Source organism: Mastigoproctus giganteus, chromosome 1, assembly GCF_048544385.1.
Source record: "Mastigoproctus giganteus isolate SK-2022 chromosome 1, ASM4854438v1, whole genome shotgun sequence".
Classification (NCBI taxonomy): Eukaryota; Metazoa; Arthropoda; class Arachnida; order Uropygi; family Thelyphonidae; genus Mastigoproctus; species Mastigoproctus giganteus.
In genome coordinates, this window is record NC_143575.1 from 53073346 (window position 1) to 53092859 (window position 19514).

The following is a 19514-nucleotide window of genomic DNA, read 5'->3' on the forward strand; positions in this document are numbered from 1 at the left end:
CTTTTTCTGTTCTCACTTGCAAGATGGATGTTGTTCAAGTTGGATGTATTGCGTATTTATTTAGTGTGTTGATTGCAAGTAGAAAGAGAAAACGACGATGGTGGATTCGTCCAGAAAATTCAAATCTGGGTTCTACTGTATATATTCTCGGGAGACTTCATGTGTGTTTAAAACATGATATAAAACTGTCCTACTGTATATATTCTCGGGAGACTTCCTGTGTGTTTAAAACATGATATAAAACTGTCCTACTGTATATATTCTCGGGAGATTTCCTGTGTGTTTAAAACATGATATAAAACTGTCCAGGACAGTTTTATATCATGTTTAACCCAGATAAGAAGTTTTCCAAGGGAATTGAGGTTTAGAACTTCTTATGTGGGAAAACTTCTTAGAAGGGAAAGTGATCTAATGGTATGAAATATTAACTACACAAATAAAAATGAAAAGATACGCACATATAAGTTAACGATGATTTTTAAGTACTGTTTTAGAATTTATAAATATTTTACTCTGCCTATGGGAAACATTTTTAAACTGAAGATTTATAATCGCTTAAAATTCTGCTGTTGGTAAACTCATTACCAAGTTGGAAGAATGAGCTCCTTTCGAGTTTCAACGTACCTTAAAAGGTCACAATTACAATAAGACAGAGCAACAATCCACTAAGTAATTCAGAACTCTTCACAACCATCGGAATTAATGCTTGATGTGGTCTACATATCCAATTATGGATATCAATGAAAACAATTGCAATATGTCACTTCCATTATATCAAAATGTTTTTCCTAAAAAGGTTTTAACACTGAAAGCCTCAGACTACAGAAAATTCACTAATCAAACAAGTTAGTGCTTAGCATCATTTTAGTTCGTAGTAAACCACCGAAATAGATGAAATGGCATCATTTCTCTTATATCTCACATTGTGAATGCCTTTGCAATGAGTTGCCCTGATATTGAACTACTTTGAATAAGCAATGTTTTGAAAATGGATTCTTGAATCAACACTTCGCCAATGGATTCTTGGCAGATACTACCACCCCTGGGTGGTAGTAACCGCCGAGAATAAGTAACATTAGTCTTCCCCATTGGCAAAGCTTTGTTTATTGGTTTGTTTGTTTGTTTGGTTTTTAGGAGCATTATGAGTGTATGTGTGTATGTGTTAAATGCCAAAGCAACTACGTTGCTTTGGCATTTAACACATACACTCATTATTCATCACTTAAAGAACATAGGCGCCTCTGTAGCCAGGTGGGAAGGAGCAGCAGTGCGTAGCACACGCTTCTTGATTAGACCGGGGTTCGGCCCCGTCACCACCAAATACAGAGGATGCAGAAAGGTCAGGAAATGACCACTGCATATCCTGGAGCAATATGGCCTTAGTTGCTAATGCTCCTAAAAACAAAACAACAAACTTAAAGAACAAAAACCCACAGGCAAAAAGAATTCTATTGAAGAATGATAATGAATTTATTCCATCTCACATAATACTGACTTATACAAAAAACCTTCCTTCATCAGTAAAAGCATGATATTTGAACTGTCACATGCATCCATCTATTCTGAACACCTTTAAAATGTTATAAGGGCCAGAAATTTGGGCACTCTCAAATAGTCTGCCAAGGAGACTCAGTGTCTAAACTGTGGATCCGAGGAGCACCCATGCTAAGAGTAATGCCCAGCCTTCATGCTGCCCTTCCTCCTAGTGCTGTTGCTGGTCCTAAAGAGTAGTATCATTGAGATACAATGTCCACAGCCTAGATTCTAGTCTAACATCATAGGAATCCAGTGTGTTTGGCTGCTGTAACCTTTGAAAATTCATAAAGGGGAGATTCTGTGGTTGAAAGGCCCATCCTCAACACATCACTCTGGCTCCTGTTTTGACAAGATGGGAGATCTAGCAGGAGCCAAAATGGGAGATCCTGAATCTCCCATTTTGGCGGCAAAGCAACTAAGCAAACCCTTAGCCATAATTATGAGAGCATCCTTGGACTCAGGGGAGGTTCAAATGTGTCCCCAATTCACAAAGGTGGATCGAAGGGTGACACGAGTAATTACAGACCAGTTAGTTTAACTTCTGTTCCGGGTAAAATAATGGAGTCGCTGGTTAAAGATGCATTGCAGGATCATCTAGACAAGACTGCAGCAATAATTCAAACACAGCATGGGTTTGTTAAGGGAAAGTCTTGTCTGACAAATTTGATTGGTTATTATGATGTGATCACAAAGGAACTGGATGCAAAAAATAATTTTGATATCATATACTTGGATTTCAGGAAAGCTTTTGACACTGTTGCGCATGGAAGACTACTGTACAAATTGGAGCAGAATGGTATTAAGGGTAAGTTGCTACAATGGATAAAAGGATGGTTAAGTGGGAGAAGACAGAGGGTGGTAATCAATGGGTGCTGCTCTTCGTGGACTAATGTTATTAGTGGAGTCCCACAGGGTTCAGTGTTGGGTCCACTGTTGTTTTGTGTATTTATCAATGATATTGATGAAGGTATATCAGGCTTAATGTCGAAGTTTGCAGATGACACAAAGGTTGGCAGGGTTGGTAATGACAGTAATGGCAGTGTGCTACTGCAACAGGATCTAGATAATTTGGGCAGATGGGCTAAGAAGTGGCAACTGAAGTTCAACCTTGACAAATGCAAAGTACTGCATATGGGTAGAAGTAACCCCAGAGAAACGTACCAACTGTGTGGTACTACACTTAAGGTGGTAGAAAATGAAAAAGACCTGGGAGTAATTGTGCAGTCTGCGCCTCCGTAGCCAGGTGGGAAGGAGCAGCAGTGCGTAGCACACGCTTCTTGATTAGACCGTGGTTCGAGCCCGTCACCACCAAATACGGAGGATGCGGAAAGGTCAGGGAATGACCACCGCATATCCCGGAGCAATATGGCCTTAGTTGCTAATGCTCCTAAAAACCAAATAACAACAACAATTGTGCAGTCAGATATGAAGTTTACTGAGCAGTGCAGACAGGCTGCTAGGGCGGGTCATGGGGTTTTGTCAATGATATATAGGAATTTTGCTAGCAGGGAAAAGGAGGTGATTGTCCCTCTGTATAAGGCAATGGTCAGGCCACACCTTGAGTACTGCGTACAGGTCTGGAGGCCTCATTTTAGGAAGGATGTAGATTTGCTTGAGCATGTACAGAGAGGAGCAACACGATTGGTGAGGGGAATGAAGGGATTCTCTTACCAAGAGAGGCTTAAGTTCTGCAAATTGCAGTGGCTGGAGACTAGGCACCTGCGCAGTGATCTGATTGAGGTCTATAAGGCCTTGAATGGGTTGAGCACGCTGAATTCTGATGGGATCCTTCCACTTGTTCAGATTACCAACCTACGGGGACATAAGTTCAAATTAAGAAAGGACAGATGTAGAATAGATGTGCGGAAATTTGCCTTTAGCCAGCGGGTGGTTAATTGCTGGAACAAACTTCCATCTGTCGTTGTGGAAGTTGATAGGTTAAATAAATTTAAGGAGGAACTGGACAGGCATTTGGAGGGAATGGTGTGATTTTTTTTTTTTTTTTTTTTTTTTTTTGGCTGATGCTGCATAAGCTCCTACACTTGCTTTCTTGCATCATGTGCCACTACTACTACTCCCATCTTGGCTCCATGCTGGTGGATGTGTGATTGTGGTGCTTGGGTAGTCCTGGCTTTCCACTCCCAAGCACATTTATTGTTTGCCAGATAGTGGGCATCCTTTTCAGCTCTGTGGTGGATGATGGGGAGCCCGGACACTGAATCCAGAAAACACTATCACGAATGCCAGTAATATAAATCTTTCTTCTGGGACCCCTGACACAGTTCCTACCAGAAAATAACGGCATTGACTGTGATAATGCCACTACATCAAAAAGGATAAGAATGAAGGAAATATTAGGGTCTACACCATGCTTCACAGTAATCCATTCCACTAGCAAAAAGCCCATAGGGAAAATTTTGGCCTTTTTTATGCAGGGAGGAAAGGGTTTGGAAGGCTTCCCTAAATCAGTTAAAGTGATATGCATTCAGGACATACCTTCTTGAATAAATCTCTATAGGGGAATTCCATTTATGGTGGTGGTGTGACCTTGGTGATCATGGTGTGATCTCCAAATGGAATGTTCTTGACATGGCCAAAGAAGAAATCTTTTCTGATCTAGTCACAAGGAGTGACAGCTGCAAAATTAATATTCATACATAGGAATGGATATCTAGGCCCTACTAGAAACTTTGTCCTTACTTTCAACTCACCAACATCTCATAACTCCATTACAGCTGGATATCTTCATTCCCCAGTAAACCTATACATACCAAATCTTATAAAGTTCTTTAAGCACCAGAAATTTGGACACTTGCAAATGGCCTGTCATAGTACTCTTGCATGTGCTTAAAAAAGATAATCAAATCATGGGAAAGCTTATTGAAATGCTTACTCAAAATACCAAGTCAGCATTGGCTGACTTTGTATTCAGAGTCCCAAAATCTGATCATTGATAATCAGCTGACAAAAGCTGAATCAAACATTAGGAAAGCATTTATCCAAAATGAAATTCACATCTTATCTTGAAAGTCTTCTATGCTATGTGGCATTTTGAGAGATCTCCAGTCCCTTGACCTGAGAGGTTGCTTACCATATTTCATCAAAAATTTCCTTAAGCATATGTTCTAAGTTTGCTATCAGCAAGTTCTCTCTCAAATCTGTATACAAGAAGGGGTCCCATAAGGCTTTGTTCTTGCCATATTTGCTCTAAGAATAAATGATACAAATAAAAATATTCTGAACACTCTGGACTCATACCTCTGTGCTGATGATCTTACTGTCTCTTGTCATGCACAGAATATGAGCTTCATCAAGTGATGACTCCAAATCCCAATAAATAATATCGAGCCATGGATGATACCAACTATAATACCAGGAATCTACTGCCATGCACTTATGTAACAAATGCAAGATGTATTCTAAACCCGCACTACAATTAAGCATATCATTCTTTCTCTGTCATTAATACTGCATTCATCTCCTTGGTCTAATTTTTGATAGTAAGTTAAACTTCTTAGAACAGATTAAACATCTACAGACTATTTGCAAAAAAAAAACCAACCAGCATCGGGGCCTTCTCTTGGAATACCTTGCTGCGTGGCTCGCCTGGCATGTCTGTTTCAGCCAGCAACTAACAGCCAACTCAGAACTGGCATGGACCAGGGGAATCCAACTGTCTAATTAAAAAAAAAAAAAAAAAAAAAAAAAAAAACACCTACCTAACCTAACATACTCTGGGTTTTTTCTATAGCAACCTGGAGTGTAGATTTCTATACCCTACTTCACTTGTATACAGCTCTAATCACATCTTGCCTGGACTGCAGTGGCCCTGTGTATGATTTTGCTGGAGAGAACGTGCTAGAATGTCTTGCCCTCAAGATTGCTATAGGCACTTACAGAATGTCTCCAGTTTTTATGTTGAGGTCCACAAACCTTGGCCGACCGGGCTAGCCGAGTGGGTAAAGTACCTGCCCGGCAACCCAAAGGTCGCGGGTTCGATTCCCGCCTCGGGCTTGGATCAAAGTACTGCAAAAACCTTGGGAGGTGCAATATGGCCACAGAAGCCGATGCGCCAACAACTACCAAATCAAAAAAAAAAAAAAAAACCACAAACCTTCACTCAATATCAAACAAAACGTGTTACTACTGTACTGTGCAGCTAAAATTTACACTTGCTCTTTCTGACAAGTATTTAATGATCCATAGTTTACTATACCAATAAATCCAGGGTTACTCAGCCTGTTGGTATTAGATTGAAGGCACTAACAGAAACCTGGAATATACACCTTGAATAAATCCTCCAAAATCCAATCAATTCAGATTCCTTATGGTCCTCTCTTACACTTTCCTGTAACACTCTTTTCCTATATAGAGGAAAATGTTCCTAGCACATATCAATGTACAGCTTTGTATTGCCCACACACAAAGAAATTAATACTGATTGGCCAAAGTCTGCAATGGAGTGGGTGCAGCAGTCATCCTTATACAACTGTTTCTTTATCACTTTCCACTGAATGTAGCTGTTATTACTGCTGAATTATTATGCCATCAAGCTTGCTCTAGAATATATCCTCCATCTATCCATACAAAAAAGTATAAAATATACAGACTCAAGAGTGCACTATTAGCTTTACAAAATACCTTCTCACGTACGCATACTACCTTATTAAAGCACTTAAGAACAAGCTAATATATATTCACAACACCAGAAAATAGTTATCTTTTTTGAGTCCTAGGCCACACTGAAATATCAGGAAATGAATATGCAGATTATGCCACCAAACATCCATCCAGCACAGCTTTGTCACATTAATGGGTATTATTTGTTGATTACAGATTCAGTATACAAAGAACATCTAAGGAACAATGGACACTTTTGTGATAAACTCAAACACAAAATAAGTGGGCCTCCAGCTTCTGTACAAGCAAACAGCAGAAAGGAGTCCTAGCCAGTGCTTGAATAAATATGTCATACTTAGCTTACTCACCTTGTTCTTTTGGGAAATGATCCTCTGCAGTGTAAATTTTTTTACCACACACTCGCATAATTACTTACAGTAAAGCATATACAGTATACTCTCGAATTTCTGGGATAGATGGTAAAAATCATATCCTGGTTAATCCAAAAATACAGAAGTCCCCCGATATATGTAAGAGATACGTTCCAGGACTTCTTACTTCGCCGAGTTTTATGTAACTCGGGAATGACTAGTAACATATTTCTACTACATGTGTATTATTATTATTGACAGATCTGAATTCAGCGTGATACTTGTTAATATTTGACCATTTTCATACATTCTTTTTAGTTTAATTTTCTGATTCAAATCAATCGCTTTCCTTTTGTTAGTAGATGTACTAGTACCGCTGTCACCATTTCTCTTAGTCGACACCGTGATAATAGTCAAAATGAAATTTTCTGTAAAGAACTTCACAGGGTTAAGGCAAAAACTCACTATTATCATCCCGCACGAGCTCACATTTTACTAAAGCATATTTCTGGAGGTCAACAAAAAACAATAAAAAAAATTTGCTCTTTCTGTTTTATTGGGCGTTTCTGTTAGTGCAATCTATTATAAACGGGTAGTAAACTCGATCTTATTGCATTTGTGATAATACCAATAGCTGGAATTCTGTGGGTTTTTACGTTATTATGGTGAAGTGTGTGTGTCCCCTTCACTGAAATCTTCAATCATATTAAAAAAAAAAAAAAACATAATTGTAAGAATCTTCTCTTTTTCCCTATTTTTTTGCTTGTTACTTTGATCTCATTTGTGCGTGCTGTGATCGTCGTTATTGATTGCTTATTATTATTATTTTTATTTATTATTTTTTTTTATTATTATTATTTTTTTTTTAATTTTACAATCCTAAAAATAAAATTTAAAAAAATTGAGTGAAAACAAATTTATGTAAATCCGTAGTCGCATAAGTCGGGGACTTACTGTATCGAAAAATTTTCAGCAGCCTACATAAAATATGGCGATAGATAAAAAAACTTACCACGTACTACTCGTGTGTCCAATACGATGCTTCCCTTTATTTTTTGCGATGTCGATTTTAAATCTAATAGCTTCCCTTTATTTTTTACAATGTTGCATATGGTTTGGTCACCAACATTATAATGGTTCATTAGAGATTTAACGGATGCACCGTTTTAAAACTTTTGAATAATTTCAAGTCTTTGTTTAACTGAAAGCACAATTCTTTTGCATTTACCCATCATTTTCGCAATTTCTAAACAAAAAAAAAAATATATATATATATATATATTTACTATAAAAAAAAATTTCAACATCCCTGACATAAATAACAAAACAAAATTTGTCTTTTTGCGGTGCAGCGGAACACAACAATCGACGCAACGCACTAAAGCAAACTAAACATTTGGTCTCATTTTTTGAGCGGCGGGTGTGAAGACAATGGGGGTTGCAAGATAATAGGCACATTAATCACCCAATGACAACTTATAACGCCACTTCTTGTTGCGGTGCCTCCATAGCCAAGTGGGCAGGAGCAGCAGTGCATAGTGCACGCATCTTGATTAGACCGGGATTCGAGCCCGTGCCCACCAAATACGGAGGATGCGGAAAGGTCAGGGAATGACCACAGCATATGCCCGGAGCAATATAGCCTTAGTTGCTAATGCTCCTAAAAACCAAATAACAAACAAAGAAACTTCTTGTCGCTTATTTACAACTTGCAAAATATCTGTTTATACCTATTCTAGTTATTACTTGAATTTTATGATTTCTGGTTGATTTTTTTTTTTTTTTTTTTTAATTTGGAGTCTTGAAGTGTCCCGGTTAATCTGATCCAGTAAATCGAGGGTCTGCTGTACTTATTGAATGTGCCTTGTACAATAATGTCTGATACTACTTGTTCAGTTTTCTCCCAAATCTAAAAGAACCTTTGACACTCTGCCGTATCATAGGTAATGGAAGTAAATCTCTCAGAATTTTTTCTGTTTTTTAAATAATAAAAATACAATTATATTATTATATTATTAATATGACCATTTCTGACCATTCTCATAACAGCCATAGGTATTGTTGATAGGCACAATTGGCCCAAGATTTGGATCACACTGCATATATAAAAAACTGAATTGGAAAAAATTGAATGAATGGGAAAATGCTGAGAGAGAGAGAGAGAGAGAGAGAGAGTGAATATACTTGCTTGAATTTTACTTATTAACCATATTTTTTTTATATAGAATAAAGTTTCCAGCATAGCATTTCGATCGGGACCAAATACTGAAGAATTAAAGAAACTTAAGCAGGTAAATTATCCGTCCATATTTTCACTTTGTACTATTTGCTAAGATTTATTTACAGTGGTTTAGAAAATAATTTGCAAAAATGAGTCTTTGTTTAGAGAGAGAGAACCATGCAAATGTTCAAAATGTGACAACTGTTGTGCAGAAACAGTTGTCACATTTTGCAAAGTATGATGAGCCTCTCTAAAGTGGATACCAGTGGGTCAGAAAAAACTGTCTATCATACAGCGGTGTCCACTTTGCAGAGGTCAGTGTAGCCAATTTCAATAATTTTGAAAAATGAAATTCACTGTAATTGGTTGCTTACTCAGAATTTTTTATTGATTATCATTGTACATATTTATGTTTCAGTTAATTAACTTTCACTAAATAACACAACTTTTTTTATAAATTACACAACCATTAGAAAACACAAACTTTTAGTAAAAATTAATATAAATTGCTTTGTTTAGAACATCTCATTTTGGTAATTTCATTTTCATTATGTATAATTAGATTACTTAAATTTTAATCCATATTCATTATTTTTTTCTCTTATAGAATTCTTTCAATGTAATTAGATACAACCTATTACCCTCTTAATATGTAGTTGTGTAATACATAGGAAAATTTCAAGCAGTATTCCAAAGGGAGAACCTCTATACACAAACATACTCAATAAAACCTTTGTGTGCAGCACTTGAACAACTGCCAGTTCTCACTGCTAAGTGAAAGTGGTCTGTTCAACACAGGAAAATTACCATCATCTCTCATTCAAAGAGCTGAAAGTCACTAAAGCAGTTATGAAATTAATGTCAAGAATTACATAGTGTTTTTATCAAAGCATGTTTGTGGATGCAGAAAATCCCCATGGGCTAATGATCTAAAGAGTTTGCAGAGGGTTATTTTTTATTTATTTATTTTTTTTTTAAAGTTTTTGAAAGAAATGTATTACAGCTGCATTCCCACACATGTTTTTTATGTACAGTATCACAAAGACTGTAAAAGAACTATTAAAAAAAAAGTAAGACACTGTAGATTTGCTATAGCAGTCTTTTTTTTTTTTTTTTTTTTTTTTTTTTAAGTTCTGGAAACAGCATCTGCCTCACTAAGTGTCATCAGATGGACCAAATAAGTTTGTAAACATTTCTTACCAGCAGTAGTGAACATGATGACATACTGTGCGTGCCATCGATATATTATAATCTATAGCTATCACAAGTCCAATAAGTATTACTATAATGATCTTGACCATCACTTGCCTTCATTGCAAATCCTGTTGACTTGTAAAAACGTGTTAATTACCCTTTAAAGTGTCTCTAATCCAGGGAGGTTGAAAATACAAAAGGACACTTATTCAAGTGTCAGCAACTATACTGGGTAGTGTCTGTTTTGAAGAGGTCACTTAATATATAATTTCTAATACTTCTGGCCAGGACCCAAGCTTGAGATGTCCATTAAGGGAAGTTTCACTGTACTATTGTGTGAAGATGGGTATAGTTTGGCACAAGAATTACATTCCATCAGATTTTCAAGAACAGATGCCACAGCAGTCATGGTGTTTTGTATGGATTGCATTTCTATCTTTGGATGAGGAAGCCTAATTCTTAAAAAGAAAATACCATTCTCCAGGGACTCTTGACTTTTCTCTTAGTTGTTACTGTATTCTCTCCAGAGGGGCTAATATCCATGGCCAGGTTTGGGAATAGTAAGCCAGTTCCCTTTTGATCTTGAGAACATTGGGCAGAAATAACATTGTGCCAATTCCTCTTGACATCTAATGCAGTGCTTTATTTTAATTAGACAATCATATATTTTTCCTAAGTCTGCTCCACTTCTAAGTTGACCAGTAGTTGCGCAACAAAATTACCATGCCGTGTGAGCCATCCAGCTTGTGTGAATAGTGCTGCTGGTTTGGGATAATAGTTACATCACTGGACAGTTTCGTCCAGTTTAAAGTCCACTTTCTTTAAATCCAACCTCACTGATTCAATCATCAAAAACAGTTGTTCAGAGGCAGTGGCATTACCTCTGAATAATTACAGTATTCTGTTGACTAAAATATAGACCAGGTTTGGTATTACTCATAAAATTCCTTTGTTTATTATGCAGAGTGAATAAAAATTATTCCTTTAGAATATATTTAGAATTAATATTATCAAATATACTTGATAAAAAGAAAAAAGCACCAAAATTTGGTTGTGAGTAGCACTATGAAATATTTTTAGACTGTACTGTGGAATATTTTAGTAATGTGGATGTAGTATATAAAATATTTTAGGCTATATTTACTTAAGGCTGCATTAATCAGTTGGCTTGTTATCCACTGCCATAAACTTATTTCTACGTCTCTAAGTAAATGTAGCCTAAAATTTTAACATCAGTATTTACAACAAATTTTTCCTATCTTTTAACATGAGAGGCAAAGTATAGTTGCAAAAATCAATGTCTTCCTTTATGTATTATGAAGAAATATTATTTGGTCTTAAGGCTGAGAAAAAATTAATTACATTTTTTGAGATAATTAAAATAGAAATAAATATTTCACTGTGGGTATTTTAAAGACATAAAAGACTTGTCTGGAAAGTTCTGATTTTTTTGTAGTAATAACATCCTTTCATAATTTTATTGAGTATTATTTTTTAACCTTTTCAAGAGTGAATTTATAAGTGCTGTGTAGAGCTCTGAGGAGAGGGTTTTTTGAAAATTTGTAAAAATTAAAACTTTCTTTGCACATAAATGCATTTAAATGTTAATATGTTCTTATTTTTGCTTGGTTGTCAATAATAGAATGAATTATTTGAAAAATTAAATCCGAATTTTTTAAAAACTCCAAAAATCATAAATCAGAATTTTTTTTTTTATTTTTTTTTTTATTGCAAAACAATTTTAAAATTATACAAAAACTTTTTTCCCCCCTTTTTTTTTTTTTTTTTTGTGTAATAATATTGTGTACATCTATTTATGTATCACTTGTTTCAATTATATCAACTTCTGGATCTGATGAATTACAGAATTTCAGCTGTTGTAAGCCAAAATCATATAACAGTGGTTGATAAGCATATTTATAATTTTAAAATCTATTTTCATGCTACCATCTCATCTATTATAATGCAATTACTTGGAAATATCGTTGGAAATAACCTTGTAAAATAGATATGCAAAGTGTCCTCCACAAAGCTCCTTTACAAAATTAAAATGTTATCGTGTGAATAGAGTATGTGATATAAACCTGAAACCACTTCCAGGTGATATAAGATATCTTCTATCGCCTGGAAGTGGTTTCAGGTGGTTGGAAAATGCAGTGCAACGTTTTCCGACCACCACTGGTCAGAAAATGTTGCACTACATAGTCACAAAACTGTCATTGTGTCAGAAGACTGGAGGACTAGACCATCCCGGTTTTGTTCCCTTCTCAAGAATTATAAAAATGGACAATTTTTTTAATAAATCAAATTAATAAAGTCGTTTTTCATTAATATAGATCTATGGAAAATCCACAGCTTGCTGTTAAGGGGTATTTTCATTATTTTGTTTTTATTACTTGTAGTTATTTTTGTATTTAGTTGGCATTAAATTTATATGTTCAATACAGGCTGATCAAAAAGTCTCCCTACAGTAATATTAGACATACAATAAATAAATAAATTTTTCTGTTTATACTCCGGCACGACAACCAAGTCAGTAGAGTTTACAATAAATCGTCAATACAAATATTTATCGTATTTAGTAGTCACAGGCTTGAACCCCGGTCCACTCAAGGAACGCGTGCTATGCACTCTCGCTCCTGACCACTGGGCTACGTCAGGCCTAATATTCATTTTATTGGCAAGCATTTTACATAATATTTACAAACAGTACATACACGAACTGCTGAAAGTACTGTCATCCATTTTTTTTTTTTTTTACTTGGAAACTTCAAAAATATTACTGAATTTAAAATATCAATAAATACTATGTAAAAAAACCTTGTGATCACCCTGTATTACCCAATTAAATACAACTCACTCTGCAATACAAAAAAAACTAAGATGGTCATCAAATTCTGAATAAAAAAAGTGATATATCAGTAGGGATCTTGAAATATCTTATATCCCTAAATATGTGAAAGGAAACCCAAAAAAATTCCTTTCATGTTGATATCATTAGCTTATTAAGAATTTGCTTATATGACTCATAAGCAATGTAAGAAAAAGTCATATAATATGACTCCTTACTCCATGGATGAATTTGTATGCTTGCATAAATAATTAAATCGGACTCTATCCCAAATATTTGGGATTGATATAGATAAATGCTGACATCAATTGCAATTTTATTTAGTTAACTGAATGTGTTAAAATTGGTTTATTGATTGCAACCAGAAGTTGCAATCAATAAACTAATTTTCAGTTACACGTGGAGCAATTTTTTTATCTATTTATTTAAAAATTATGAAACAATTTTTTTGCTTTCCTTTTCATAGGTTGAAATAGAAAATCGATATATTGGTTGGACCAGTTGTGTAATACCTGATTCCCGACATATCACAATTAGACTGGAATTGAAAGGTCCAGATAATACTCTGAGGTTAAGACAGGTGAAGGTCCTAGGTCAACAGGCTGGAGAAAGTTTGACTGTAGGAAAACCTCTCACAGCTAGTCAGATTCAACAAAACAACTGTGAAACTGAAACACTAAAAGTGTTTAGGCTGTTAACATCACAGGCAAGTGCCAATTTTTGTTGGGATTTTAAATTTTATTTACTTGAATAGGAAAACTAAGTTTATGCGTACATTTATTTATAATTTCTCTATATTATCTCAGAGAAGTATGTATCAGAAAAACTACTAGAGCTAAGGGAGGAAAATGGTTCAGAGGTGGATGTTTAATGTACAGCTATACTAAAACAACATGAGCTTGACTTTTGTTGTGGGCAAGATCATGGAGTCTGGTTAAGTACAGTACAGGAGAATTTTTTGATAAGAATATAATGCTAATTTCTAAATCAGGTTTGCAAAGGGAAATTCTTGCCTGACTAGTGTCATATTAGTAATATGATATATAAAAAAAAAAAAAAAACAGAAGAGGTTAAATTATTGTATAAAGTGAATTGGAATTACAGGGAAGATCATTAAAGTGATTTAAGGGCTGCTTAAACAATAGGAGACAGAAGGGCAGTTATAATTCATATTGTGCCATGTGTTCACGGGCCAGTTTACATCTTGTGTGGGCTGGAAAAACAAAACAAACTGAAGGATGGGGGGCCTACTCCCTCTACTTCAGACTGACTAACTTCAGCCCCAGTTGAAGAGGCCTTTAGAAATTCCTGCAATCTGTGACAGGGCTTGAACCCAGATCGCTCCATGTAAATGACAAGTGGTAAAACCACTCACTATACTGTCATGGAAAACCATAAACAGGCATACTTCAAAGTGAACTGTTATGGCAAGTGGAGTTCCTCAGGAATTATTAGTACCAGGCCCCCTCAATTTCTAATCTCTAATGATGTGAAAAGGGTGTATGTTGCTACAAATATAGTCTGAAAAATGGTGACTGAATTTTAATACTATTAAATGTAAGGTCATGCACGAAGGGAACAAAAAGTCGGGAGTAACCTACATCCTGAGATTGAGGGAAGGAGAGAAAGGGTAGGAAGAGTTAAAGGTGTTTTAGGATGAGAAAGACGTTGAGGTTACAGTGGAAGCAGATATGAAGTTTTCCATGCAGTGCATACAGGTGGCAGGGAAGACACATGGTGTTCTATCAATGATTTATCAGACCTCTGAAAGTAGGGGTAAGGATTTCATATTTGCTCTATATAAGATGATGGTATCCAAGTCAGAAGGCCACATCTAAAAAGAAGGCATAGCTTGTAGAGAGAACTCAACAAAGGATAATCAGATCAGTAAGGACAACTTCTGTGGTTAATCTGTTTCATAAATAGTGACTTATTTAGACACGCATCTACACACACACTTGTATACCCTTTATGCACGAAAGATGTTCTATGTCCCAGGGCTTACATCTGGTAAGTATGGGCTTGGTACACCCAGGATCCTGAGCTGTATATCATCATTCTTCTCTTTCTTGGTGATTCCTTTCTCTCTCTCTCTCTCTCTCTCTCTCTCTCTCTCTCTCTCTCTCTCTCTCTCTCTCTCTCTCTCTCTCTCTCTCTCTCCAGTGCAGCATAAGCCTCAGGCTTCCTTGCACCATATGGCTAATAATAATAACGTCAGGGGTGGCCAAACTTGCTTAACATAAGAGACACATGCAATAAACTTCAGATGTTTGAGAGCTGCAAGACACAAACAAATATTACACTCACGTTTTTATTGTTACATACACATTTTATTACAAAAATTTTATATAAATATTAAGGAATACATATACGTAATAATATTTATTCATGTAGTAGTTTTTAAACTGTTAATTTGTATTAGTTTAAATAATGAAAAAGTTCACACACATTGTAGGTGGTAGATGACTTTCATCAACCAGTGAAATACCACCACTGTGCTTATTGGAGGCTTGAAGTGGTGAAACCCAGGTTTAGTCTCTAGAGCAAAGTTTCCGGCATCCCCCTTCTCCCATACTTCTCCTTCAACCCATGCGTGGTACTAAGTACTATAGGTTTTGATACCTTTCGTGTTTGGGGTTTTCCATAAAAAAAAAAATATATATATATATACCAAATGTTTCAAAATCCTGATTATTGTTTTATATTGAGAATATTTAATACAGTAATTAGATAGTATGAGTCAGAGCTGTACTACTCAATATGTTCTACGTTGATAATAATATTAGTATAATAATAAGAGGAGTTTACCTCAATATAGTGCGTAGAACACTTCCGTATGATACCCTCCAGAAATTAAAACGGAAAAGACGAAAAAATCGACAACTTACCGGTACATTAGAGTAAAATATAAATAACTAAATAATCAATTTAACACAATTAAAATCAATTTAAAACAGTTAAAAATCAAATTAACGCAATAAAAAGAATCTAACAAAATATTCAAAACGATTTTCCTTCCTTGTCGTGATCACAGGAATGAAAATTACCGAATCGGGTTAAACCTGATACTTAAATAGAGATTATTTGTCTTCGCGCATGCACATAAAGGTCCATGCATCGGAGATCAAATATGGCCACCGAACATTAACAGAATTCTCGTGTAATTTAATTTCAATGGTTTCTGCAATTAATAGTCGTGTATAATTACGTTGAACGTTAAGTATTTTGGCCTCGTTAAATAAAAAAGTATGTTTTTCGTTAATGGCACGAAAGACTAATTCTGACGCTGCTGAACGAGAAGCACGAACTGTGGCTTCGTGTTGATTTACACAAATATTAAGAGAAAATCAGGTCGAACCTTGATAAGACGAGTCGCAATCACCGAAAGAAATGTTGTATACCAGATCATTAATTTGTGTTGCGAACGTTGAAAGAACCGAGCGATTGTTCAGTATAGTGTGTAACTTCCGTATTGGTCTAGATACAATTTTAAATTCAGTATCTTTAAAGAATCTGTTAAGCTGTTTGTGCCACTGTTCAATATATGGGACAGAAATAAAGTATTTTTTGATATTACTATTGTTGATTGGTGTAGTATTTTGTATCCTATCCTTAGCTTGTACCCTAATTCGGTTTATTATGGTAATGGAATAACCCCTGTTTAAGAATCTGCATTTTACAGATTCTTCAAGACATTTTACATTTGTTTAATAATATTCATCCTAGACTCAAATTTACATTGGAAAGGGAGGATACAGATACAAAGTCATTAAACTTTCTAAATTTCACGCTTACCCGGGACTCGAATAAAATACAATTTAGCATCTATCGAAAACCTACAAACACCGGTATGCTTGTAGGTTTTCGATAGATGCTAAATTGTATTTTATTCGAGTCCCGGGTAAGCGTGAAATTTAGAAAGTTTAATGACTTTGTATCTGTATCCTCCCTTTCCAATGTAAATTTGAGTCTAGGATGAATATTATTAAACAAATGTAAAATGTCTTGGATAGTATTACTATCGGTAATAACTAGAACATCGTCTAAATACCTTCCATAGTATGTGATACAGGTTCGAAAAGGTGTCAAATGTATCTGCTCAATCGTTGAGAGATAGATCTCTGAAATTAAGCCACTCAGGCTCAAACCCATTGGTAATCCAAAAATTTGTTTGTACACCTTGTCTCGAAAGGTGATGTAGTTAGCCTCAAATAACAGTTTAATTATGTGAAAAATTTCCTTAATAGTAGCTTCATATAATTAATCGGTGTCGAGTTTTTATTTAACATATCCCAAATAATATCTATTGTATATTCAACGTTTACATTCGTATATAATGAGGTAACATCTAGTGAGAATAAATTGTCATTGTCGCCGAGTCTACAGTCTTTAAGCTTATTAAATAATGTATCGTAGTTCTTAATCCCAAATTGTATTACCTGTCTAAAGGGTTTTATAATGTTATATACATGTGTGGCTAAGGATGAAAATGCCGAGTTCCTGTAGGAAACAATAGGTCGAATAGGAAACCCAGTCTTGTGTAATTTTACCTGACCGAAAAGTGCAGGAAGAAAAGGAAGGAAAATCGTTTTGAATATTTTCGTTAGATTCTCTTAATTGCGTTAATTTGATTTTTAACTGTTTTAAATTGATTTTAATTGTGTTAAATTGATTATTTAATTATTTATATTTTACTCTAATGTTACCAGTAAGTTGTCGATTTTTTTCGTTTTTTCCATTTTAATTTCTGGAGGGTATCATACGGAAGTGTTCTACGTACTATATTGAGGTAAACTCCTCTTATTATTATACTTATATTAATACAGTAATGAACTACAGAAACATCTTAGACAAATATGCAAATTTGTATTTCATTAACATTAAATGAGATTGCTAAAAATAAAAATAATATTTTTATTTTTGACATAAATAAAAAATGATATTTATTTATCTTAGTAAATATCCGGTCAGAACATGGAGAAAAATATGTAAACCAATAAAATTAGAGAAATTTTAATCAGATACTACCTTACAAAATTATAGTCTTATATTTTTATGACACAGACAAACATTGCTACAATTAATAATGGCAGAAAAATGTCACATTGACTAAATTTGCATATTTAACTGTTGTGTTTAAAAAACAGATACCATAATGAAACAAAAGATTCTTAACACTTTAAATGAGAATTGTGAAAATTTTATATAGCGTTAATAAGAGTGGCAAAATTTCTCTTTTTTCCCTTGGTTTACAGAAAAACCTTAACAATGTTTTTCTGTAATATAATGTATATAGTGGCAGATAAACTTGTCTCTTACAATACAAGCATATGAAGAGTATTTGAAAACTTTCTGGCTTACTCTAGAAAAACTGAAGTAATATGAAAGTGAATCAGCATTTCACCTCTAATGACAGTATGCTTGATGTGACATTTCTCTTGTTTTTTTTTTTATATCTATATTTATGTTATGTATAATAAAATATTACTTCTAACTATGCCACTGCATAAATCACACTATTAATATTCACAGCACTAAACTTATGTACTGGTTATAACGCATATCTCCAGCTTCATGTTTAATATAAATTAGTTTATAATCAAGTCACAAATGAGGTTAAGCAAGCTAAGACAGATTATGAGAAGTCTCCAGCAAAGAATGCAAACAAAAACAGCAAAGACTTCTGTGCTTATATTAACAGTAGAAGTAAGGAGTTGAATAAAATTGGGCCATTTGATGCCTATGGAATAGCCCTGCTCAGGTTGCGGACAAATTGAATAGGTATTTTGCATCTACAATCACATATGAGGAATTCATTAGGGAAGGGGATGCCAGATGTTTTTCAAACTCTAACAAGGGACTTTGCGGTAATTGAAAGGAAGGCGGAGGAGAAATTATTGAAGATGGACATAAAAAAGGCACCTTGGTCAGATGGAATCTATCCAGTTATATTAAGGGAGACAGCAAAGGAGGTAAGTAAACCCATAGCCATGATTATGAGAGCATCCTTGGATTCAGGTGAGGTCCATATCGATTGGAGATGTGCAAATGTATCCCAATTCATAAAGGGAGATCAAAAAGTGAAGAGAGTAATTACAGATCTGTTAGCTTAACGTCTGTTCCAAGGAAAATAATGAAATCACTGGTTAAAGAAGTAATGCAGGACCATCTGGGCAAGCATGCAATTATACTGCAATCACAACATGGATTTGTTAAAGGGAGATCTTGTCTAACCAATCTGATAGGTTATTATGATGCAGTGACCTAAGGAACTGGATGCAAAATATAATTTTGACATCATATACTTGAATTTCAGGAAGGCCATTGATACTGTTGCACATAAACTATGCTGTACAAACTGGAGCAGTGTGGCATTAAGGGAAAGTTACTGCTATGGATAAAGAGGTAGTTAAGTGGAAGAAGACAAAGTGGTTACCAGTGAGCACAGCTCTTCATGGACTAATGTTATTAGTGGAGTTCCCCAGGGTTCAGTGATGGGTCCATTGTTGTTTTCAATACTTATCAATGGTATTGATGAAGGTATATCAGGCTTAAAGTCTAAGTTTGAAGATGGTACAAAGGTTGTCAGGGTGGTTAACGACAGTAATCAAGGTAAGCTATTGCAACAAACCTAGGAAAATTGAGTCGATCAGACAGAAATGGTAGTTGTGGTTTAACATTGACAAATGCAAGGTACTGCATATGGTAGCAGTAATCCCGG

The 19514-nt window shown here is 35.0% G+C and overlaps 1 protein-coding gene across 4 annotated transcripts in view; it reads left to right on the forward strand.

Annotated features, from left to right (window-relative positions):
• The window catches only part of hiw (MYC binding protein highwire), a 1043263-nt gene that overhangs the window by 859455 nt on the left and 164294 nt on the right, over positions 1 to 19514 (forward strand). For all 4 annotated transcript variants that reach the window (XM_090372846.1, XM_090372865.1, XM_090372875.1 and 1 more), the window contains 2 exons: positions 8753 to 8818; positions 13260 to 13499. In XM_090372846.1, the coding sequence (XP_090228972.1) occupies positions 8753 to 8818; positions 13260 to 13499 (306 nt within the window). The remainder of the gene's footprint in view (positions 1 to 8752; positions 8819 to 13259; positions 13500 to 19514) is intronic.